Genomic DNA, 25,362 nt, shown 5'->3' with positions numbered 1-25,362 from the left:
AGTTTACTTCCTTCCTAAAGCCAAAGTTTTACACTTGAAGTTCCAATTAGAACAGGCAACCACAAACTTGGCCCTCCAGAAGTTTTGGGACTACAATTGCCATCCTCCCTGCCCACTGGTCCTGGTAGCTAGGGATGATGGGAGTTGTAGTCTCAAAACATCTGGAGGGCCAAGTTTGGGGGTGCCTGAATTAGAACAATTGAGCCACTTTCCTATCCCTACCAAATTATTTTATTCTGGAGAGGACTGTCTTTCACATCTTACTTTAATAATAAAAAGTGCATTTACATAGCGCGTTCAGGTATTCACAGCATTTCACATACATTCTGCCACAAGCAGTAACATTTGTCCCTTTTACAATACAATGCTATTATGCATGTCGACCTAGAAGCAATCCCCCACAGAGTTCAATGGGTAAACAAAGTAAACAAAGTGGGGCTGCAGAGTGAGGGGGAATTGCTGGCAATTGCTTCCCACCCTATTCCGCTGACAGAAACCTTGCCATTAGCTGAGCAACATCTATGGATGCAACCCACTGCTGACATTTTTAAGTTAATGGGAGTATTATTATTATTATTATTATTATTATTATTATTATTATTATTATTATTACTTGGCTGCATTCAACAATTCCTGTTCTCAATAAACGCTGCGGAAAGATAGCCAACTCGTGCATCTTACGGTGTGGGCCATGTATCTGCATGCAAAGAAGCTTTGTCAAGCTCCGAGCCAAAGCTTGCCACTTCATGACTATTGCAGAGTGGGAAAGGAGGAGATGTCTCATCGTTAAGCAATTTTCTGCTTTTAAAAATGTGCATTTTAAAGGAATGTAAGGCTTATTGTTTGCAAGGCCGTGCATAGAGAAAAAGAACTGGTAAAATGTCAACTTTGTTCATCGGCACTGACATTCAAATTATTTCTGGGGGTTTGTAGATACTACACTGTCCTTCAGTATTGATCAAATTATTTCACATCTCAATGCAATATGGTATTTCATGGCATGCTGTAGGGGAGCACTTTTAACTCTCGAATCCCTTGTGTTGCATTTTCTCTAGGTTTGGACTTCTGCAGTTCATCTGTGGTCCCTGCAGCAAAATTCAGTATGTGCCCAGACATGTGCAGATACAACCCTGTTACCTGCTATAGAGTCACACTGGGGGAGGGGGGCACCAGATTTTTGGCACATTTTGCCTTTTGGTTGCCCAAATATTCTCTCCGTGCCTCTATCTCTCACACACATATGCACAACCAAATCATCTTAAAGAAAATGTCACCATATGTCTATCTACCTTCTATTTGGTCTAGAGTGAAATTACTCCTTAGCCAATAGGCTACAGGCAGAAGCACATTAAATGTCTGAATGACTCTGGTATAGCATTCAGCCACCGCTTTTTCATTTCCTGGTCCATTCCCATGGCTCTTGCAGAAGCTGGGATACATAGAAAATAAAGCCAGGCATGGCACATAACACGTGTGTCTTGGCCTCTGCAGTAAGGCTGGGCGATGTATTGAAACATCGTCCAAAATCAGTTTAAAGTCCACATCGTGATAATGGTTTCATAACATTTGGAATGGTGATAGATCGCGAATCACAATGTGTATGTGCTATGTAAAAAAAATCACAATATGGGGAAAACTCTGAAGCCAGTCATTACTTCTCTCATGATTCATGTTGCCCCTGTTGCTCTGTAGCTACTATAAATTAACAGTTGGATTATTCAATATGTGATTATCTGTGTTGTGTGATTGGAGGGCAGGTTGTAGCCATCACCTACCTCCTTTGGGTATCCCATTAATGGGATCCGGCGGTCGTAGATCCTGTCCAGTGCCCTGATGGGGGCTAGGGCCATGGCACGACCCCCGGTGACGTCAGGGGAAGCTTTCAGTTGTATTTGCATCAACAAGCTCCTCCCACTGTTTGTTAACCCTAAAGTGACTCCCACCGGTCGGGGTGGAGTCAAGTGTTGCGTTCTCGTCCAATGCCTAAGCCAATACCACTCTCATGCCGTAACCAATAAAGTTGTGGCCTTATTTTGCCCATTAACCTAAAACCACGTGTCCTTGTGTTTTATTTACTTCACGCGGGTGGCCGGTCATCGTCTCGCAATATGTTAAAGGTAAGTAAAAATGAATCCGTTTTAGACCCCTAAGTAAGTAGCAGTTGCCAGGATATTACGCTCTTCGCCTCTACACAGTTACATCCCATGATATAGACATTGTGATATACCAGTATACTGACATGTTTACCTGGTGATATATCACGATGCTGAAAACCAGATATCGCCCAGCCCTACTCTGGAATCTGAGCCGCTACCTGAGTACAAACTGTAGCTGAGAAGCTGCTTTTAGATATCAAACAAGTTTTCAATGCGCCCATTTGCACAGATCACCACCACCCAAGTATACTCACTCTTCAAATCTCCACTTCTTCCCTCCTCCTCCTCCTCAGCTTCAGCGACACTCTTTGTTTCTTAAAGCTTTGTATCCCATGGGCAAATTAGTGGGAAACTGATTTAAAGGCACCATTCAAACAAGGAAATGGAACCAGTGTCTGATTCTGGTCTGTTGCTCTAGTTTGGGTGGAGCCTTTAAATCACAGTTTCTCAGTATGAATTTCTGTGGTTTAAGACACCGCCTGAGCTGCCCTGGATCGTGGCACGAGGAGGGATGGGCAAGGAGGGTGACCATCCTTTGACCATTCATTCCCAGGTCAAGAAGCCATGCTTTATCAGACTAGGACTGCTACATTGAAACCAGGCACCTGTATGTAATTTCCACTATGGGCATTTCTATTTAAGGATAATCTAAGGATAAAAACAAATCAAAATCACCAGGACGTCTGTCCACTCTTTCCTTCAGTGCACTCCATGAAGTGCAGATTAAGGCACTCAGCGGTTATCCATTTAACCTTGCAAGCTTTAGCTTTACAAATACCATTATTGCCAATGCATTTAGCTTCCATTTAAGAATATTTATCCCTAAAGCTAAGTACTAAAGTCTCAGATATGCAAATGCTTCCATTAATTTTCATCTTTTAAAAGTGAGCAAGTAGAATCAGAACTGGGGAAACAGCTTATCGCTAATCATTTATAACATAATTTTGAGTGGAGAATCCACCTTCTCTGGGCATGTGCCACACTTAAAAAAAATCAAAATGTAATTTCTTAGTAACTGCATGCACATTAATATTTTTCCCCTTCTTCATGAATTTGCTCTTCAGAAGCATTCATTAGCACCATTAAGCATTATTTAATGCCTGAAAAATCTAAAGTTATATAACTTGCAAAAGGGTACAACTCCGTGTTTGCTTCAGTTCTGTGAGAAGAGAGAGGAGATGAAGCAAAGTTAAATCAGATCATGCATGAAATGCATGTGCAAATAATGGGTGTTTGCATAAGGAAAGTGATACGAGAATTTGATTTGACAATTTATAATACACCATTAAGAAGCAGAAAGCACTATGCACTCCATTATTACATCTTATTAGAGTCGCAGTTTGTGACGCGGTAATTTTTACAGCTCAGAGCTAAATGTTTAAGAGCCATGTTATCAGACATTTGAGAGGGAGAACTGACAGACAGGTCCAATGCTCATGAACTACCCCAGAAGAGTCTGCTGTCTCGAGCCACTGCCCCATCTAGTCCAGCATCCTGTACTCACAGTGGCCAACTGCCTGTGGGAAAGCCAAAGGCAGGATCTGAGCACAAGAGCATATCCCCCTCTGTGGTTTCCAGAGAAGGGACCGTGAGGGTCCTTGCATTCCTGCAATGGACGAATCTTTCACCTAACGTGGGGTTCGAACCCGCAGACCCGAGATTAAGAGTCTTATGCTCTGGGGACTGAGCTACGCCTCAAGCAACTAACTATACAATCACATTTATAGCCATCTCCCCTACCCCACCCCACCCAAAATTAATCCCCTCTTCCAGCAAAGAGAGGCTTCCAAATATCAATAATTCATATATGTATATATACACCAGGAACAAAGCGGAATTATTTCACACAATCCTGTTCCACCAGCACAACGTATATTTTGGAAATGCATTCCGTTCTGCCGTCTGCACTCTCTGAAACCCTTTGAACAAAAATTCTCTCAGATCCCTGGGAGTTCAAAGTATACTCAGTTCCTTAATGACTTTGCACAGCACTGCCACAGCTGTTCCACAAACAACAGGTTAAAGGTGGCCATGGAAAGTGTTTCCCTTAAAGTAAGTTGCCCATAGCTGCTGCTAACTGATAAGCTGCTCTTAAAATAAGCACTTGAGGAACCTCAGGTCACAGGCACAAGTGACCCAATACGTCTCTTCCTTTTTATTTTGTTGATAAACAACTTTATCCCCGGTAGTTAAAACTTCCCTTTTCTACATCTTGGCATTTGAAGTTGCTGCACTTTAAATCAAATTTGTATTTCAAGCTTCTTGTCTCTGCGGACAGTTTAATTATCATTATCATCAGCATCAGCATTAAAAAATGCTTCCATCGAAACAGTACGTCAAGCACACAGAGAGAAAACAGGGAAAGCTAATAAGGACCTTTTTGCAGGTAACAGTGCAAATAACGTTGGAATTAAAATGAAGGGGAAATGGTAGGTTGCATTACATATTTGGCAAACGGTTATCCAATGAATCAAGGGAAAACTGTGGCCTTCCAGATGTGGTTGGACCCAGAATGATGTGAGGGTTGTAGACCAGCAGCATCTGCATAGCTGCCAAGTTTTCCCTTTTCTCACGAGGAAGCCTATTCAGCATAAGGGAATTTCCCTTTTAAAAAGGGAGAACTTGGCAGCTATGAACATCTGGAAGGCCACAGATTCCCCATCCCCGTTCAGAAAAAATGTAGCTATTCTGCCAGCTGTCCACCTTCATCGCTTAAGAAAGGAGCTGAGTCAGGTTTGTTTTGGCAGAGCCAGTCTGGTTTAGTGGTTAGAGCAGGGGTCCCCCAAACTAAGGCCTGGGGGCCGGATGCGGCCCAATCACCGTCTAAATCCGGCCCACGGACAGTCCGGGAAGCAGCATGTTTTTACATGAGTAGAATGTGTGCTTTTATTTAAAATGCATCTCTGGGTTATTTGTGGGGCCTGCCTGGTGTTTTTACATGAGTAGAATGTGTCCTTTTATTAAACATGCATCCCTTTTATTAAATATGCATCTATATTTTCCAAAATATAGCCCGGCCCACCACAAGGTCTGAGGGCCAATGGACTGGCCCCCTGCTGAAAAGGTTTGCTGACCCCTGGGTTAGAGCATTGGGCCCTTAGGATTCCTGTTCAGCCATGAAGCTCACTGGGTGATCTTGGTCCAATTGCTGCCCCTCAGCCTCGCCTACTTCATAGGGTTGTGAGGGGTGGAATGAGGAGGGCAGGAACCACGGATGCCATCTTGACCTGCATTATACAATTAAGTAAAACAAATTAAATGCAGGTGGCAGCCAACATGGTACCCTCCACGTGGTTTTTGGAATCCAACTCCCATCCTCTGTGACCATTAGCCAAACTGGTCGAGGCTGCTGAGAGCTGAAGTCCAACAATCTATGCAGAGCACCATGTGGACTATTCCAGCTTCCTCTTAATATTTAGGACCTTGTCACATTCAGAACCTGCAATTCTTGTCCTTTTAACTTCTCTCCCCGCCCCTGCCCCCACCACACACTTCTGATAACTATTATCCGAAGGTGGGGACAATTACAGTGGCAGCCTCAAACGACACTCGCAAGATATATTGCTTCCCAATCAGGATGTTGCTTCAAATTTGTACTTTCGATTTTTCAAAGGCATTTCAGCTAACTTGCAACATCCACAGATTTTATTATTTTTTGGTCTCTGAGTTAAGCGCTCATATTTAGCGCCCCCCCCATACAAAATTGCATTTTTCTGGTTTTCTGAGCAGTGCAAGTTATCTACATTTATTTATCTAGGGTTCTCCCCCCCCCTTTCTACAGCCTAAGCAGCACACTTGTCACTGAAAACAAAATCTAAAAACAGGTCCAAGGCCAAAAATGGCTCCCATTTTATGTTGGACAGGGGCAGACAAAATGAGATGAATGCTGAGAGGGAGAATTAAAGGCATTTTTATAACACGGATCAGAAAGTATTGCCCCCCCCCAAAGGAATATAAATGCATCACATTTATTTCAGCAGTAGCGCCACGTTCGAATCTCAGAATGGTCTAATAGACATAGACTATTTGCTTCGCTGCTATGCTCCTTTTCTTCTGTATCAAAATGAGGGCCGCACTTTAAGTGTGTGTTTAAAAGATGAGCAACAGGTCCACCTCCGCTACTGAATATGGCTTTAGCAGACTTTAAACCAGAAATATCAAACACACTTAAATGTCAGATTTGCAGGACCACTGAACAAAACGGAAGGATAGATTGTATCTTGGAGACATGGAAGGGTTTTTCTTTCTTTCTTATAAATCATTAAGCTTGAAACAAAGGCCAGCAGTCAAGACTGCATTAACCGCTACGTTAAATAAAATTAATAAGGTTTAATATTAAGTAGAGTTTTAGCAGAGGGTCTCTCTAGGGACTCTTCATCTGACCACATCCCATTTTTCCTTTTTGTGCAGGACTCTCCACTTGAGCAACTCCAACTCATTAGAGCCACAGGCAGAAAAGCCAGTGGTAATGATGCTAGACTTGGACCTGGGAGACCTGAGTTCAAATTACTGCTCTGTCATGAAACTCACTGGCAATCCAGTCAGATGGGTGGGGTAATAATAACACAGCATTTATACCGCACAACATTGGAGGCATGCGATGTTAGGATTTCTTCCTCAATTCACCCATTCCCATCATCTCCTCCTTGCAGCCTTATCTCCTACAGATAAAGGACCAACTGCACTAGCCTTCACCAAATCACTTGTATTTGCTCTACTCTATTTGTTCAAGTACTGTACACTATAATTTTTAATTACAGCCGAACCGAATCAAAACAAAAGATGGGAGTTGAATACGCAGGCTGAAACAATCACATCACAGCAATCAAAGTGCTAAACATGATGCAGTATTATGCAGAGATATGCACAACTCGAATTTTCCAAGTTTGCTTATTAAGACAGAAAAGTCTCTAGAATTCAAACTACCTAATTTAAATTCCCTGATCGCTGTACTCTTTTCAGCACCTGCTAAAAACATTCCTGTTTGGAGAAGGCTACCCCAGACATGCAGAATGTTGATGTGCATTTCAATCTGCTTTTAGTTTATTGCTGATTTTATTTTATTTTTCATTTTTTATTGTTTTGAATAGTTGTTTTGAACTGATTTACTGATAAATTTGTTGTTTCTTTCTCTTTGCGAACCACTTTGAGGTTTTGTTGTTTTACCATCAGTGTATTAACTTTATGAAGTAAACAAGTAAAATAAACACTGCGTTTCAGGCCTTACCCTTCAGCAGGAGCACTTAAATTTGGAGCGTGTGCATTTGGCATTTAAATCAACAGCTAACCTGCCCAAATGAAGACAATTATTATCTACGAAGCTATTGTGCCTGCAGAAAGGTGGAAACTGAATGCAATCCTGCACGGTAATCACATTGCATCCAGTAAATCGTGACAGGGGTCTGGCTGGGAATCACTAAATCTGTGCAGCATCATAAAACTTTTCTTTTCTTTTCCTTTTTCGATGGGGTGGGGCAGTCAATCAAGACCAAAATTACCCTGAAGAAGCTCTGGTGTAGGATGTGATTGCAGTTTAAAGTCAAAGCATGCCAAAATTCATTTATTCCCCCTTGCAAAGCAGGCAACCCCTGCGATTGCTACATCAGAGCAATCTATTCCAAGTACCACTTCAACGAAACACATCTACAGAGTCTTGACATTTGAGTTCACAGTTCCAGTGAGGTGGCTGTCTTGGCTGTTGCAGCAAAATCAACCAAGAGACTTATGGCGCTCATCTCACTTTAGTGGCCGAGGGAGCCGGCGTACAGCTTCCAGGTCATGTGGCCAGCATGACTAAGCCGCTTCTGGCAAACCAGAGCAGCACACGGAAACGTCGTTTACCTTCCCGCTGTAGCAGTACCAATTTATCTACTTGCACTTTAATGTGCTTTCGAACTGGTAGGTTGGCAGGAGCTGGGACCGAGCAACGGGAGCTCACCCCGTCACGGGGATTCGAACTGCCGACTTTCTGATCGGTAAGCCCTAGGGTCTGTGGTTTAACCCACAGCGCCACCCGCGTGCCAATGTTCTGGGTACACCTATGCAATTTTGTCTGAACCTACTCTACTCAACTAACAGAATTGTATAGATTGTATCAGGGTTTCATTCAGGATTTCCTGAACCTTTGGGGGCCAGAGGCACATTTGGAAACCTTCAAAACCAAATAATATATTGCAGAAGGGACAGACAACCCGCCCCCCCCCCAAAAAAAAACTTTGAAAATAAAATTGGGGTGGACAGAGAAGCTGGAAGGTGCCACAGGGGTGTCTAAATTAGAATTCATCTTCTGTTAGCATATACTTCATGAAAACTATCTATTGGTAACCTTGGGAATGGCACAAATGACACTCAATAATTTTTGTCATTAATTTGCTATGCTACGTCTAGCACGAGACCTCTAGGAATTAGCACTGAACACACTATGAATTTCAAAATTGAGATCCAGCCTCCAGGGGAAACAGGTCCAGGGAAAAGATGGCTGAAAGGCTTTAGACAATTAACAAGTTGTCTGCTGTACATTTAATTCACACACACACACCCAAACACACACACAAATGAAACTGGGTTAAGCATTTCTCTCAAAAATGCCAATATGTATCATTAAACCTCTAAACGGATTGGAAAGCAAATACCTGAAGGAGCCCAGGGATTTGGGTTTTTCTCCAGGTTCCATTGCCTAGTGCAGCCTTTCTCAACCGTGGGTTTTTAGATCATCTTGCACTACAATTCCCATCATCTCTAGCCATCCCTAGAGAGATTATGGGAGTTGTAGTTCAAGAACATGGGGGGGGGGAACAAGGTTGAGGAAGGCTGGGTCCAGGCCTCTTTGAATGGTGCTTCAAACTCCCTTCAGACCACCCCCCTCACTGGTCCTGCTTTGTAGGCTGGAATGTGTCCTTAATTAATCAAATTTGTCTTAATCGTTTAACCAGTTCTGCTGTTGATTGATTTTAGCTGCCTTACTCTCTTAAAACTGTATGTTTCTCATGGTGCGTTTGATGGTGATGATGATGATTGACCACCCTTTATAAAAAGATCAGAAGGTGCTATACATTAAGAACACATTTTATGGAACACAATAATAAAAACATAATTAAAAGCATAATAACAGACAGTATAATAATAAAATACTCATAGTAACAGTCCCCCCACCCCTCTCTCACAGCTTTAACAGGACATAGAATTATTTAATGACCAACGGTCTGGGTACAGAAGAATGTTTTTGCCTGGTGCCTAAAGACATTTAATGATGTCGCCAGGCACAGGTTCTGCAGCCAATCGGAAGCCGCGCCTTGGTTTCCGAACGTTTTGGGAGTCGAATGGACTTCTGGAATGGATTCCGTTTGACTTTCGAGATATGACTGTATTTTTTATTAAGAACGAGAGAAGGAAGAGGTGGTGGTGATGGAAGAGTACACCCAAGCTATGAGCCTGAGTTTTTGGGGCAGTGTAACCCCATCCAGCATGGAATGAATCGCTATAACCCAAACTGCCTTTTGACTGACCATGAGCAGCTCTGTCTTGTCTCAGTCGAGCTTCACCCTTATCCAGTCGATTACTGGCACCGGTTTAGCACCAAAACAGCACCCTCTGATTTAGACGGCCTTCAACTGGGTCAAACTATGGGTCAAACCTGCATATGGAGCATATTTCTCTAAACCAGGCACCCCCAAACTGCGGCCCTCCAGATGTTTTGGCCTACAACTCCCATGATCCCTAGCTAACAGGACCAGTGGTTGGGGAAGATGGGAATTGTAGTCCAAAACATCTGGAGGGCCGAAGTTTGGGGATGCCTGCTCTAAACAGCATGTGGGACTGCAGGGGTGGGAAGGAAGTGGTTGTTTTTGTCAAATAACCCTTAGCCAGTGATTTTTTAAAAAAAAAATTCAAGGAGGAGCATATGTATGTTGGTGTTCTGCTAACCATTACCTCTGACGGGACTCGTCACACAGAGCTGCAAAACTGCTTTCCAAGCCCAACCAAGCTTTAATAGTGGAGCTCCAGCAGCAAAAGGGACTAGAAAAAAACCACGTGTTCACAAATTAGCAATGGTAGTATTTTTCACCCACTAATGAAAAGTCGGCAGAGGGGCAGGCTCAGTGGTAGCGTATGCAATTGCTGTGTTGCACTTTCTGTGTCAAGGCTTCAATGTGTGTCAGCAAACTAACAGAGAACTAGTGTTTGCAGAGTCAAAACACGATGCATAAGCAACACAGGACCTGTAGAAGAAGACTTTTTTTTTGTAGTTTCAAATGAAACAGGGGTTGCTATGCCTGTTATTCACCATGGATGTGTTCAGAAATGATAACTGAACCCAGGCACAGTGGTTTTCAACCAGTGAGCCATGGCACCCTGGGGTGCCCTGAATGATAGTCAGGTGTGCTGCGGGCAACACTGGCCTCTGTCCCTCTTTCCTTCCCTCCCTCCTCTTGTGTCTCTCCCTCCCAAAGGCTTGCACAGCTGTTTGTTGCAGCAGCCCTGACTACCAGCTCCCCATGCAAATGATGCCTCTGGGGCAGGCCAGGGGGTGCTCCCCAGGCCCCTGTGGGGCAGTGTGAGGATGTGCCTCTCTTTGGGGCGGGGGCTGCATCAGCGGCTGCCCAGAGGACTCCCAAGGAGAGGGTAGAGGAGAGGAGACTGAGGAAACACTCCCCAAGGGAGGGTGTTCGAAAAAGGGTGTGAGGCTGCCAGCTCTGCAGGCAAGGAGTGATATAACTGGGCTCCTGAGGCCCACAGGGGTGCTGCAGAAAGAACGTAGTTGGTCAAGGGAGCCATGGGCTCAAAAAAGTTGAAAACCTCTGCTCTAAAGCATCAAGGAGACCTCTGTACCACTGCTGTTGCCAGTACAGTCATACCTCTTGTTGCGTTTGCTTCACGTTGTGGCTTTTCGGGTTGCGAACGTGGCAAACCCGGAAGTGTATACTTCCAGGTTTCGGCGCGCGTGCATGCGCAATAGTGTTCTGCATGCTTTGTGCATGCGCAGAAGCGTTCTGTGCATTTCGCACATGCACAGAAGCGCTCTATTGCACTCCGTGCTTGCGCAGAAGTGCTGCTCTAGTTGTGGACTTTTCGGGCACCCCGAAATGGATCGTGTCTGCAACTAGAGGTACCACTGAAGTATGGAGGAGGAATTTCTTCAGCATGCTTTTTGCAGAAGTAGACCAACCCGATCTAAAGCTCCCAAACTTGCTTGAAGATGGGGACACAGCTCTCATTACACATTTAGCACACGAGCATGGAGACACACACACACACACACACACACACACACACACACATTTTACTTTTAAATTGCATTCAGAATGCATATTCTACATAACACACATTTTTTGTAAAATATGTGTACAGAATCTGTACAATTTAAATGCAGACCTTGTTTATTATTTATTTATGAGAGTCTTTCTAATCCGCCAACTTGTAAAAAAACAAATCATGTCGGTGTACAATAAAAACATTAAAACATCATGATAATCATAAAATATGGAACAAATGGCCAAAGCTGAATCAAATTAATTCTCTGAAAACTCTTGGCAGCACAGAAATGTTTTCAGCAGGCTACGAAATATCAAAACCATAGGTGTCTGTCTGATTTGTAGCCAGTGATAAGTAGGAAATGGGCTGCAGCTCAGTGGTAGAGCATGTGTTTTGAGTGCAGAAGGTTCAATCCTTAGTGTCTCCAGTTAAAGGTATAGGGAAGAGGACCTCTCCATCTGAGCCCCTGCTGGTCAACACAGAAAAGGTTAGCTGAGATCAGGCTTCCCCAGCCTGCTGCCCTCCTCCTATTAGTCCTACCCAACTTGCTGGAAGTCCAAAACATCTGGAACACAACAGGAAAGCAGGGCTAGATGGACAAATAACCTGCCCAAGGATAAGGCAGCTTCCTATATTGCTAAGTTTCAAGGCTAAAGCAACTGAGAGCTCCTTTTCAATTTCAGCTTTTGCCTGCCCATTAAATATAAAACCAATATGGATCAGATTGCTTGGTTTGTTTTTAGTTTTTAGTTTTTAGTTTTACAAAACAAAATCTCACATCATGACATTATGCGAGCATCCTCAAAATTCTGCTTTAGTTCTCTCTCATACCTTCCTCATCTCTTTCTGAAGCAATCTTGGCCTGCCCACAGATACTACAGCCATCTCTGTTTTCCTCCTCTGTCCTACCCCACATACACACAATGCTGTCATTTCTCACCAACACCCTCCTGAGCAGATTTGGGACACTATCTATCTAGCTTTGATAAAGCACCAGTCTGAGCTGCTCCCGTTCTCAGGAATCCCTTATCCCCCTTAAGGAGACACGCACAAACCTCATGAACAGTTATTTTCCCTCTCTTCCTGCGTTTGCCTGTCTCTGAGGTTAGGATATTGGACTTTCACTGAAATACAAAGTAAGCTCAACGCATAAAAAGATCCATGTCTAATGGTAGATTCCTGTCATAGGCAATGTTTGTGTATGAGGAGGAGGTTGCTGTAGATAAGGAACTTCTTATTTTATTCAGGTTTTTCTTTTTTCACCCAACTTCCAGGATATGGCATTTGCTGCAAACTCTGAAAGACCTGCTGCAAATCTCAGCAGCAATATCAACTGATCATCCGTATGTTCCTGGCAAGGTCATTTACAGTATATAAATCTAGAAAGCTCAATATTCTGGAGGAAGGAGCTAGAGGTTTGGTGAACATGCACATGAATGTTCCCAAACGCACACATAATTTAGTTCCAGATGCGCATGTAGAGAGCCACAAATATTCCCCATCCTCCCTTAGACCTACATACAGATCAATGCTCCATTCCAGCAAACACAATCTGCCTACAGAAAGAGGGTTCTTCAACTAAATCCACTGTGCTCACTTTTCCAAGGAAACCTGCTGTGTCCTTGGAGGACTAAGTCCAGAAACGGGTTTCACAATCCACATTTCTGTGCATTAAAATATAAGAACCATTCATACAGAACGTGTAATATAGGAAAGGTGCAATTCTCACATTTTACAGAGTCAGGGAAAGATGGCGATCCAGCAGCACTGATAACCTACCCATTTTATGATCCGCACAGTTATTTTTATGACTAACTATTAGGTTAACCACTTAGGCTGCAGCCCTTTAGATAATTTTCCCTGCTATATTCCACTGAAATTAATGGGACTTCTGCAGGTGTGAATTGTCTGAAGGTCTCCGACTAATTTATAGCGTCATGGCCATTTTTAGTAGCGCAATATCAATCAATATAAGCTGGAAATGTTAATTGAAGGCAGACCTCACTCCTTGTTCTCTCCTTGGGGAGAAAGCGAGAAGGGCATAAGCAAGAGGGATTTTCTAAGTTAAAATTCGCTTTGCAGCGCATGCTGTTGTTGTGAGGCACAAGATAATCCCCGTCACTTCTGAAACTGAACAACAGTGCTTTTATGCTTTCTGATTATCGCTCTGCATGCATACTAATTGATGTAGTAGGAGACCAGGAATGTATTATTATTATTTCAGCAAGTAACAGTATCAACATTGCTTTTCCAAAACATTCTGAGTAACTGTGAAGTCTCTACATATGTTGACAGCAGAACTAACTTCCTTGGAAGGTTGGAAGGCTCCCCTTCATTAAGGTTTTCAACCTGAGTCTAGGAAATCACCAATGAGAGATGCTGTGGCAGCCGGCATTTCCAGCACTATGATTCTATTAGAAACCTACTACCATGAATGAAAAAGTATTTAAGAAGCCAAGGCCCAAATCCGGTTTACGCTGACACAAGTGCATACACTTGCCCAAAGTTATTATTTAAACTTGAGTCTTCTTTGACCAGCTGACTCCAATGTCATATCACAATGCAGTTTGGAAAACTAAATCTAAAGAACTCTTGGACAGACAACACTTCTTTGGGCCTTGGTTAATAAGTGTTATTGCACCAGGCAGTGTCACATAAGGAATGCAACATTTTGAAATTATTAATGAGGACTGTGCGAGGACGAAGGAAAACCATTCTCACAAAGCATTTCTAAAAAAAAATTATTTGCTTATTTAGAAGGTGCACAGACTGCTTAATCAAAGAGCCAAGTGACACACAAAAATAACTGTAGATAAAACACAGATACAATCCACATAGCAATTAAAAAAAGAAAATATGCATAAGGCTAGATAAAATTGGTAAGACTCTTCAAACAAATACAGATAACTAAGGATAACTTGGGATGCAGGTGGCGCTGTGGGTTAAACCACAGAGCCTAGGGCTTGCTGATCAGGTCGGCGGTTCGAATCCCCAGACGGGGTGAACTTCCGTTGCTCGGTCCCAGCTCCTGACAACCTAGCAGTTCAAAAGCACGTCAAAGTGCAAGTAGATAAATAGGAACCGCTACAGCAGGAAGTTAAATGGCGTTTCCCATGTGCTGCTCTGGTTCGCCAGAAGCGGCTTTGTCATGCTGGCCACATGACCTGGAAGCTGAACGCCGGCTCCCTCGGCCAATAATGCGAGATGAGCGCGCAACCCCAGAGTCGGTCACGACTGGACCTAATGGTCAGGGGTCTCTTTACCTTTAAGGATAAACTATGAATCAGTGTGCATGAGTTTAAGCCTGAAAAGTATTTCTTTTAAGCCATAAATAAACTGATTCTTATAAGGTTGGTCGGAACCACAGCTTAGTGGAAAAGCACATGCCTGGGTAGAATGCGTCCTTAAATCCTTAAATGCTTCTTGCCTGCCTGGATGGAGGATGGAGGATGTGTGCAGAAAACAGCCTGCACTGCGAAGGTAAAATGCTCCCCTCAGAAGGTGCCCAAATGAGAATGTGAAGCTCAAGCTGCAAAAAGGGTTGACATTCCTGGTTTAAGACATGCAAACCTGTGTGTTGAGTATTTTGCTTTTCAGTCAAGTTGAGAATGGCTGGGGAAACCCAGCCAGATGGGCAGGGTATAAATAATAAAGTTGTTGTTGTTGTTGTTGTTGTTGTTGTTGTTGTTGTTGTTGTTGTTGTTGTTGTTGTATTAAGGTCTAGTTCCCTAAATGAATATCCTTTAAGCATGTGAATGGAACCCACCAATGGTCAGCTTCTGGATGCATCTGCAACTTTCTGGCGGCAACAGAAGCAAAACTGGTTTAACCACTCATCTGAAACCAAAATGCTTGCACAGGTAGAAGTAGAAATAATAATAATGAGGTGTCAGTATTCATAACTTGGTAGAAGCATTGTGGTTACCAGCACAATGTACCAGTGAGTAGTGTCACAAAAAAAATCACAGTGTTTCTACCAAGGGAGCCTTTGTGCAAGTGAAAACGAAGACAACTGGATTGTGAAAAAAATACGTGGAACCATTCAGACAAAAGATCTGTCAGGCCGCTTACATAATCATTTCTTAATTGGACCTTAATTCCCTGTAGAATGGCGTGTTCTCTTTGGACTTTCTTTGCAAACAAATAAATAGAATCAATTTATTCACTCTGCCATAGGGTGTGTCGTGTGTGCACATACAGGGTGAGTCTTTTAAAAGAGGCCCCGTGGAACATGTGTACTCTGCATCCATGGGGCCTCTTTTAAAGGACTCACCCTGTATATGTATGCATACACATACATGCACGCGGGTGTCTATTTCAGGCATCCGAAACCCACCTAAGCTCATGCTACAAACATTGTTAGGCTTTAAGGCGCCCCAGGAGACTCTTGATATTTCCTTTGAGCAGACTACCAGGGGACAAAGAAACTGGCCTTTGATGGTGGAGCTTATATAACACCTGCAAAAATCTTGTTCCATCAGAACACAAAGCAGTGATGGGGCCCAGAAGCCCTGCAGCAAAATAGGCAAAGCAAAGTTGCTACAAATCTAAGCACAGGAAGAACTACAACACCAACAAGTGGGGGGGGAACATTATGTATACCACCTAAAAGAGTTTATGGGTTAAGTGGTTTATAAATCTTTTTAAAAGCCACCAGGATGCCAAAAGAAAAACAGTAATCCAGCAGCGACCACTACATTATTCATTGATCTTTGCACAATAAACTGCTTTGAGGATTTTTTTTCTTTTACAATCAAGTAGTGTATACATTATATGAAACAACCAAACAAATATTACTACTACTACACACAGGAAATACAGGACCACAGCCTACATATAACTAAAACGTATATAATTGCAGGTGACTATTTTCTAGGTATTTTGGACTAGACAGCTTTTTCTTTTTTCATTTCAATACCACCAATTCCTATAAAATATGTATGTTATTCATACATTTACTCCTGTAGCCAAGAAAGCCTGAAATGTTTCCTTAGAGCACACTGTTAAATATGGTCAATTTGTGGTATGTAAATTATTTTCGTTTTCTCTTACTATTTTGTGGTTCCACTCTGCCCCCAATTGCTAATAATTTAGCAAGCAGAAACTTGCTGGAAATGGGGTGGGGTGGGGTTGGGGCTACAGAAGGAATGTTTGTTCCTCTGCTCTACTCCATTCTCACAACACTGCCTCCCTCTCCTGCAAACACTCCCCTGCTCACTTGAATTGTCACACATGAAGCCAAACACTCCACGCGCCACAGGCACACCTCCTGATGTCCCTCACAAAAAGGAACCTGTGGCGGAATAGTGCCTGATGATGATTCCGGTTAATCATGGGTTAACCTAACACTCCCATGATAGGCAGGTGTTCCCTGGGAGGCGGAGCTAGACAGCGTTCTAAATGAAGGGGCACAACCGTTGAAAGGCAGTTGGCGGTTGGCAGTTGGGGAGTGGAGGATTAGAGAGGGAGCAGGAGGTTAGGTTCGGGTGGATGGGAAGAAAGGTTATAACCGTTATTATCAAGATGCAGGAGAAGTATTAACAAGTCTGTATTATATGAAAAGAAGATATGCACTTTTGAGAACCAGAGAAATCCATGTTTTCAAGTTAAATAATAAAGTTAAATGTGCCTAAACATTCACTGACTTGGCAGTGTCTCAGTACCTTCAGAGGTGTGACTAAGAGGCGAGAACAAAGCTTTCCTGTGGAAGAGGAAACTGTTTGCTTTTTCTCCTGTCATACAAAGGGTTGGTTAGGGAAGCCAAGGGAGCCACATAGTTGCCTGGGGGAGAGGCAAATTGTAGCAGTAGGGATCCACGGGAGGGAGACCCCACTGGTGGCAATAGGTTTCGAATGCAGAGCCCTGAGGTACCCTGGAGACAAGTCCTATTTGGACACTGGAGGTTTACTCTCGTTTGTATAGAAGCACAGGGAGAGCCTCTGTTGTTAAAGCAGTGAGGGGTGGGAAACGGGGAATCCCTCGCAGAACCCTCGCACGTAGGTCCTGTTTCCTATGTTTCTTCCAATTCCTCATCCTACTCATGGCTCCTTCTTCTTCCTCATCCCATTTGCTAGCACAGAGAGTGATAGCCAGGAGCAGATGAATTAAATACCAGCTTGCTTGCTCTGTGGTCAGGATGCTCAGCCCTAAGATGATGAGGGGATGCTTGGATTGAGCTGGGAAATGAAGTAGCATGAGCTTTCCACCAGCCCCTCACTTAACCATCTGCTTCAGGAGCAGGATCACTTCTAACACATAGAGCAGGGGGTGTTATGCTGATGGAAACAAATGAAGCAGGCCTGGTCACCAGCTCAACGCCAGCCTCTGCTGCTCAGGGCTCAGATGGAGGGAGTAGTCAGCTGTTTCAGGCTCTGGGGAGAGCAGTGGAACATAGGAAGCTGCCTTCTACATCTTGCTTAGTATTGTCGGCTCACACTGCAACAGCTCTCCAGGATTTTTTATTTTTTTTAAAGGGGGGACATTCCCAGCCCTACCTGGAATCTTCGGCATGCAAAACAGATGCTTCCCCAACCTGATTAAGAAGCCAGCTCTGGAAAGCATCGGCCAGGGATTAGCACTGATGCAGGTGTTTAACATTAACCATGGTTCAGGCTGACCAACAAAGTGTTGCAAGGTTTGCATCTGAGAGGGATTAAATGCATGGCACACTCCAGGTCTTTCTTAAATTGTCTTGGTTTCTTATACAGTTTTTGTGGCACACAGATTTGCTCCTGTGGGTCCAATTTGTTGGGTTGCGCCCACCAATTAAGAGGACCAGAACAATACGGAATGGTTTCACTTAAGAGTTACTAATGGAGCTTCCAGGAGAAATACCCCATAATAGAGCAAATCTGTATTAACAGCAAAATGAGTTGCAAGGTTTTATGAATCAGTATTAATCAAATTTCAGGGGGGGGGGACAGAGCTAGTTTTTCAAATATTATATGAAACCAGCATTCAAAATTAGCCAGGCGCATTTTGCACCTGGATATTGGCCACTTGCGAGCAAGTGAAGATGCCCAAACACCATTATGGCATCTGTAGTCTCCACCATCTGGAGGTGCATGCCTGGGGATCATTGGATTTTGACTGTTTTTCACACACTAACAGCACATTGTGTGGAAATCTACCTATGATATTTTATCTGTACAATCAGAACGAAATTCAGTAACTAAAAAGTTGTATTGAAAAATATGAATTTTGAGCCATCTAACCGCATAATGGCAACTGGACATTCTGTTTTGGCAACTGTAATCCTGGTTTAGGGAGCCATTTAGCGCCCAGCTCATATATATCTGAGTTTCTAACCCTGCATAATGAAAGCAAATGATGTGGCTATGGAAGGCAACAAAAAGTCTGTGCTCTATCCACTCCTCCCAGGTAACATCTGAGGTCAGAAGTCATGAATCTCTCCCATGAGGACCTGTACATACAAGTCCAGGTGCACATTTGGCTTAGGGAAGATATGCATGTTACCACTTCACACCCTTGCCTGGAAACATGGAAAGAGGAAGCATGAATTTAGCCACACATCCTCCTTTCTGCAAGCCCAGTTAATGTCCAAAGATATGTGACTAGATCCTTTCTCATGTGCATGAATAATACCAGTGCCTATTAGGTGTAGGAATGTCTTTCTTAGGAAGCCACATTCCCAATTTTAAATGCACAAGTAGGCCACTTCAAGAAACCCATGGAAATTTCCATCCTTCACAGACAGGCATATTGTTGCCCTCATCTAGATACAACCTTGCTCTCTCACCATTCATCTCCCAGGCTCAACACTATGCATTTCCTAAGAAGCCCTATTAAACCCATATGCGGGTCCCTTCAACCTTCTAGCCCTGGGAATGATGGAGCTTCAGGCGGATCAAAACCAGGTTGGCAGGAAAGCTGGAAGAGGCCAGATGGGGGAAGTAGATCGATTTGAAACTGATTTTATTCAGCACAGTATGTATCATCAGCACAACTCATTTCATTTCTATCAAAATTCATTTAGTTCATAAACATAGCATCCAGGTTGATTTACATTATATAGTAAGTGTAAAAATTTAATCTGGCAATTATGCATGAAGGTAACTTTGCTAGTATGAAGAATAAGACTATCCATCCAAACACAGTTGCTTCGTGCAACTGAACTTCGACAAAAGAACTGCCAGTGGAACTACATACCGAAAGGTTCATTCACAAATACAAAAGTGGTTCTCAAAAAATGCTCCATAGCGTTGGGTCTGCAAGATGGACCCAGGTTCCTGACAGTGCCAAACTTGTTGTTCCTGACAATGCCAAACTTGTTGTTTCACTGTGTGGATATAACCACGTGTGCATAAGCAGGATGTAGCCAGAGTCAGTTAATATGCCTGTTAGAATGTGGGTAGTGATGAAAGTGTTTCCACTCATTCATTTTCTTGAATAGTTCATTATCGCCAGCCCAGAGCAGATCCCAAATAATTGTAAGGGCAGAACTATTTCATACTCCAGTTCCTTTTTGTACCAGATTTTAAGAAGCAAGCAAGACACATGCAAAGACACATACATGGTACCACCATCAAGATATACATGTGGTGACATGAAGTCTATACCCTGGCCTTTGACACCTGACCCACTCTATTCAATTGACTGTAAATTGTACAAATTGAATTTAATCTTGTATTTTTATGCTGTTGGAGCTCACTTTGGGACCTTATAAGGATGGGATGGGATGGGATGGGGGGAATTCAGCAGCAACAACCACCACACAGATATGCTGGCTTGATCAGGAAAATGACAGGGTACCGATTCCATTTTCATGACAGTAGCACACACATACATAGCATTCACAACCAACAACACTACACACACACACACACACACACACACACACACACACACACACACTTTCAAAATAGCGTACCGGAATGAAAACTGTAGTTCAGCCCTAAGAATCTCTTCACATAATTGCTCACTTCCATTTTTTCAGTGAGGCTCCCAGTGGTAAGGCAGCTCATTGGAATAGTACTTTGTGGCCATTTGTCTCTGTCCACAATCACCAGGACATACTGATTTCATTAATTTCTTAAACATGCCAATACACTAGTTATCCATTGTTTCTGCAAAGCACAGGCCATAAATAAGCTTTCCCCTCAAATTTGCTTATTGTTTTTCTTTTTCTTTTATTATGTGTTTTGTATTCTCATTGTGTATTTTTCTGTTGTGAAGCGCCCTGGGATGGTGATGATGACAATAATAATAATAATAATAACAACAACATGTAAGGACAGCTGAACTGACTAGTATACATTAAAATGCCAGCACTATCATAGAGTAGCAGAGACAGGCACTGAATTACCACCAACTGGTAAAGTTCAAGGACTTTTTACTAGACATCACTTTCTCACATCACCTCCACAAATTCATATACAGTATACATTTTTACCACAAGATGCTTGGTCCTATAGAGAAGCATTTTTTCACAGCATCCATAAGCAACTCAATATTTATTACAAATACATTTTACATGAAAGGATTCCAAAGCAAACAATCCCTTAGCATGCTAAGATCCCATGGTGCTCTGAGCACACACAATGTTTGCATGGAAACCCATGACCTAAACATAGGAAACCTTGTAATTAGTAAACAATATGCAAAGGTTTATTCTATTAGCATCTTGTGTACAGCTATACACATTTGAATAAAGCGATACAACAATCTTTGGGGATGCATTTTTCTATTATATTGTGTGTAGCTACCCTTTTTCAGATTTAAATGGCCTTCTTGCCCATCTCGCTCTACCCTTCCTGCAATCTATCTCACGCAAGGCACAACTGATTCTTTTTCATCTACCTGACAGATCTCATGAATATGAAGACTGTTCCAAGCCAACTATGAATGGTACGTCTCAGAAGGTCAATGAAACTTAACACTGCTTTCTCTTTTATGATATCCTCTGTTCTCTTTTACACACATGAGAAGATAAAACTACAACTGCTACAGTATTCATGGGAGCAGACATGATGTATACTCTGGAAATGACAAGGACACAGATTCCAAGGTTAAAGCTGGGATTTCCAGATGCATTATGATTCAATACCCTGGATAGCTCCCAGTTAAGGGTGGTGCATAAATTCTACTAGTTAATGTTACTTCTCCCCACATGCATCCCTCCAGCACATAATAGTATAGCTCAAGGAGATACTGATCTCTGGATGACTTTCAAGCACCAGGTAAATTAATAAGGACAAACCCCACTCTGGCCAAAAATCATTAAGCAAAATCCCAGTTGCCCTCAATCCATGTAATCCCTTTTTTCAGGTTCCTGCTTTTTTATCAAGCTAATAGCACAGCCTTTCCAAAAGTATCTGGGAAGAGAGCTAAAAATGTGCAGTTGTCAGACAAAAAGGCTTTTTCATGTGCATATCAGACTGAGCGACAATAACAAGCAGTGCAAATTTTAACTAAGAGCCTGAATCTTACATGTTCATGTTTTTAAACTTCCCATGATATACCATGACTCAAGACATAAAAGCTTTCATTTTAAGAGCAACACACACACACACACACACAGAGAGAGAGAGAGAGAGAGAGAGAGAGAGAGAGAGAGAGAGAGAGAGAGAGTCCGAGTCCTATTTCTCTCTGTCTTCTGTCTTTCTGATTTGCTCGTTTTCTTGTCTTTTTCTGACATACAGCACTAAGACAGACTGAGGCATGAAGGAACCAAAGTTTTAATCAGAGAACCTAAAGCCTTGTGAACGCATTATTCCCTGAATGTTGAAGGGGTAGATGGAGATTGTGCCAGATGACACAACTCTAGTCAACACAATGGACAGAATAGCCACAAAGACTTAAACATGTAGGCCCCATTCGCAAAAACCATGCATACACCATTCAGAGACAATAAATGCAACATGTTGGGTGTGCCAAGGAGGCAGAGCCAGTTGGCAAGATTGCAATCTTCTCCCCCTGCCCCAACGATGTATAGAGAAGAACATCTGCACAAGACGTTAGTCAAGGTCAGTTGCACTGTTCCCGTAGCCAGCACCATACAAGGATTTTTTAAATGAAGCAAAGGGTGTTTATTCTCCTGGGACAGCTTGATGGGGAATAAGTCACCATGACTTTGGATATTTAAAATAGGAAGGTACGTATTTTAGATGTTTGAAGTTTCTGGGTTTGAGTGAAAACGGTATTCCTCAATTTTAGTTTATCATGCCCCAGTTTCCACGCAGTTCTTCCAAGTTAGCCAAAACGATTAGCTTTTCCTTTGCAGATGCAAAAATTATACTCCCTAAATTGGGGGACAGGGGGAGAGAATCAAGCCACATTTCACATGCTCGGCTTGCCAAAGTTTTTTTCCTGTGCAAAGCTCCATTTTACTGGAATGCCAAAAAGTACCCCATGAAACTTCCAGCATTCTGGGAGGGGAGGGCTTATATCCCTTATATCTTCCACCTGGAAAAATGATGTGAGAGTTCTCTTTAAGTGCAAATGGAAAATAATCTAACCTCCATCTCTGAAGGTCAGTGACGCGTCACCTGGGCAAGACTGGAAGTTGGGCATTTGTGTTTCTTCTATCTAGACAAGAGTTCAGTGGAAACAAGTTGGGGTTGAGTTATTTCATTGTGTTCAGTACAGCTGATGGAAAGAACATCTAGTCTAGGAGTGAAGAACCTCCAGTCCTCCAGCCATTGTTGAACTCCGCACCCAGGATGCCGATAGTCATCCAACAACTTCTGGAAGGCCATTGGCTCACTGTCCTTCCAAAAACGAAGGGTTGTGGTGGGACCCTGAGGTTCCAAGAACTAGTGGGAAGTCTAAGGTTACAATCTTGCGCACAGGACACCTGAACAGAGTGGAACTTACTTCTGAGCAATGCTACAAATGAAACTAGAAGCCAACCTGGGCTTCTGAGCATATGTGTGAGCACTTTCAAAGCTCTGTGGGCAGAGCCTCTTCGATGCTCCCCATTCCAGTACTTCGCATGCTCTTTCCCTGAACGCCAAAGGAGACTTTGCAAAGAGGGCAGGCAGAGGAAATAGGTTGGAGGGGATCAAGCTCAGGAAAATCGCCATTCTTCAGAACTCTGAGCCTCTGTTGAGGTGGGTTGAGTGGAGACAAGACAGAGGAGGAGATAGCGATATTTATTTCTTCCAGAGGGTTCAACTTCGGCTACCCACTTCAGGGACTGGCATCAAAATTGGGCACCAGAGCATCACAGACACTCAAAATGCCCAAACACCACAAGCTGATCTTTGGGGAGAAAGAGCTGACACATGCCCCGTTTTCTTTGCGCGCGCGCGCGCACCGTGACCAACAGAAAAATCGATTCCCCGACCCACCCCAAAAGATAACCCCAGGCGACCCCGCTCGCCCCTCACCTGAAATCGCTGTAGGGGTGGATGATCCAGAAGCCTGCAGTTTTAACCCTTTCCTGCTCCTTCTCCACCGCCTTCTGGCTGCCGAACATGCGGAGGGAGAATTTGTTGACCCCGGGCTGCAGCATGGAGGTCAACTGGCGCTGCATGAAACCGTATTGGCGCCCGGCAGCATCGGCGTCGTCGAAGCCCACCGCCGGCTCCTCGCCGCCGCTGCCTCCGCCGTCCACTTTGAAGCACACCGAGTTGCCATGGTCCTTGAGGCTGCCGCCGCCCGGGCTGCCCAGCGCCTTGTCCGCCGCCGCCGCATTGCCCTGGAAGCAGGCGTTGGCGCTGGGGCTGCCGTCGTCGCGGCAGCCCGGCGACGAGCCGGGCTTATTGCCCTCCATGCCTCTGCCCAGCGAGCGGCCGGGAGGCGGAGGAAGGGAGGTGGCGCGGGAGAGCGAGCGAGGGAGCGCCGGCCAGGCGAGCCGGCTCCGTCTTGCAGCGGCGGCGGCTGCGACTGCTGCCCGCCCTTCAGCGGCTCCTCAGCCCCTTCTGGCGCGCCTCGCGTGGCAAGGGGACCGACGGGAGAGGGGAGGAGGGCCGAGCCAGAGGCGGGCGGGCGGGCGGGCGACAGGCTCCCTTCGAGCGCCCTCTGCCGACCGCAGCGGCGCGCCACTTCGCGCGCCTGGGCCCGCTTCCCTTCGCTTGACATTGAGCGACCCGGACGAGCCCGGGAGGAGGGAGGGAGAATGGAGCGCGCCGTTAGGCAGCTGGCCTGAGCCAGCGTTTCCTCCTCACATCGCCGCTACCCAAAGAAAGGGACCGTCCGGGGCTCCAAAGCTGGCTTCGCTTGCACAGATTGCCTTCCACGATCGCTCCTCGGTCCCGGTGCCTTTAGCACGAAGGACGGCTTCCGAGAGGTTGTGCAGGCATGGAGATCCTACCCAGCTGGGGGTTTCACATCGCAGACGGGGCGTCCGCCCAGTGCTGTTTGTGGCAACCGGGCGCCCTCCCCCCGGAACGAGCTGTTCATTGAGCATTTCTCTCCCCCGGTTTGTCTGCAGCGAGGGACGTTAGACGACGTTGACGCGTTGATGAGCATTCGTCTGCTTGGGATGGGGTTAGATGAGGTCGCATCAAGCGTCGCACACACACAGCCAGTTCCCAGCGAGCGTCCCTGTCCCCTATCGCAAAAAGTCGAATCTTTCGGGGGAAGGGGGTTTATTTATAACAAGTGCTTAAGTATCGCCCCTCTCATAAAATAGCAGGGTGGTGTTTAGCAACATGAACGCACACATGTGCGTTCAGTGCAGGACATTTAGTGCAGGACATAGGAACAACATGGGAAGTTGTCTTATACTGAGTTAGACCTCCAGTCTATTTTAGCGCATCCCTGCACTCCCAATCTGTTCTGCTGTTTCATGTACATGCATAGAGAAGCTGTGGTTGCCCACAGCTTCCCAGCACATGGGGCACATTCAACCAGCTATCACTGCAGCATCTCACAGTGGTCTCTTGTTGATGTTTCCTGCTTGGCAGGGGGTTGGACTGGATGACCCTTGTGGTCTCTTCCAGCTCTATGATTCTATGAATAAGCCATCACAGATATCTGGAGAGGTGTC

General features: G+C 44.2%; 1 protein-coding gene across 1 annotated transcript in view; it reads right to left on the bottom strand.

The window, feature by feature from the left end:
• Window positions 1–24,202, bottom strand: part of HCN1 (hyperpolarization activated cyclic nucleotide gated potassium channel 1) — a 173,857-nt gene extending 149,655 nt beyond the window's left edge. The window contains exon 1 of the mRNA XM_035100970.2: window positions 23,759–24,202. Coding sequence (XP_034956861.2) covers window positions 23,759–24,144 — 386 coding nt within the window. The 5' untranslated portion in view covers window positions 24,145–24,202. The remainder of the gene's footprint in view (window positions 1–23,758) is intronic.
• Between the last annotated feature and the right edge of the window lie 1,160 nt (window positions 24,203–25,362).

The sequence above is a fragment of the Zootoca vivipara genome, chromosome 11, assembly GCF_963506605.1.
Source record: "Zootoca vivipara chromosome 11, rZooViv1.1, whole genome shotgun sequence".
Classification (NCBI taxonomy): domain Eukaryota; kingdom Metazoa; phylum Chordata; class Lepidosauria; order Squamata; family Lacertidae; genus Zootoca; species Zootoca vivipara.
The sequence above is the reverse complement of the archived record's forward strand: the minus strand, read 5'-3'. Positions and strand labels throughout refer to the sequence as shown.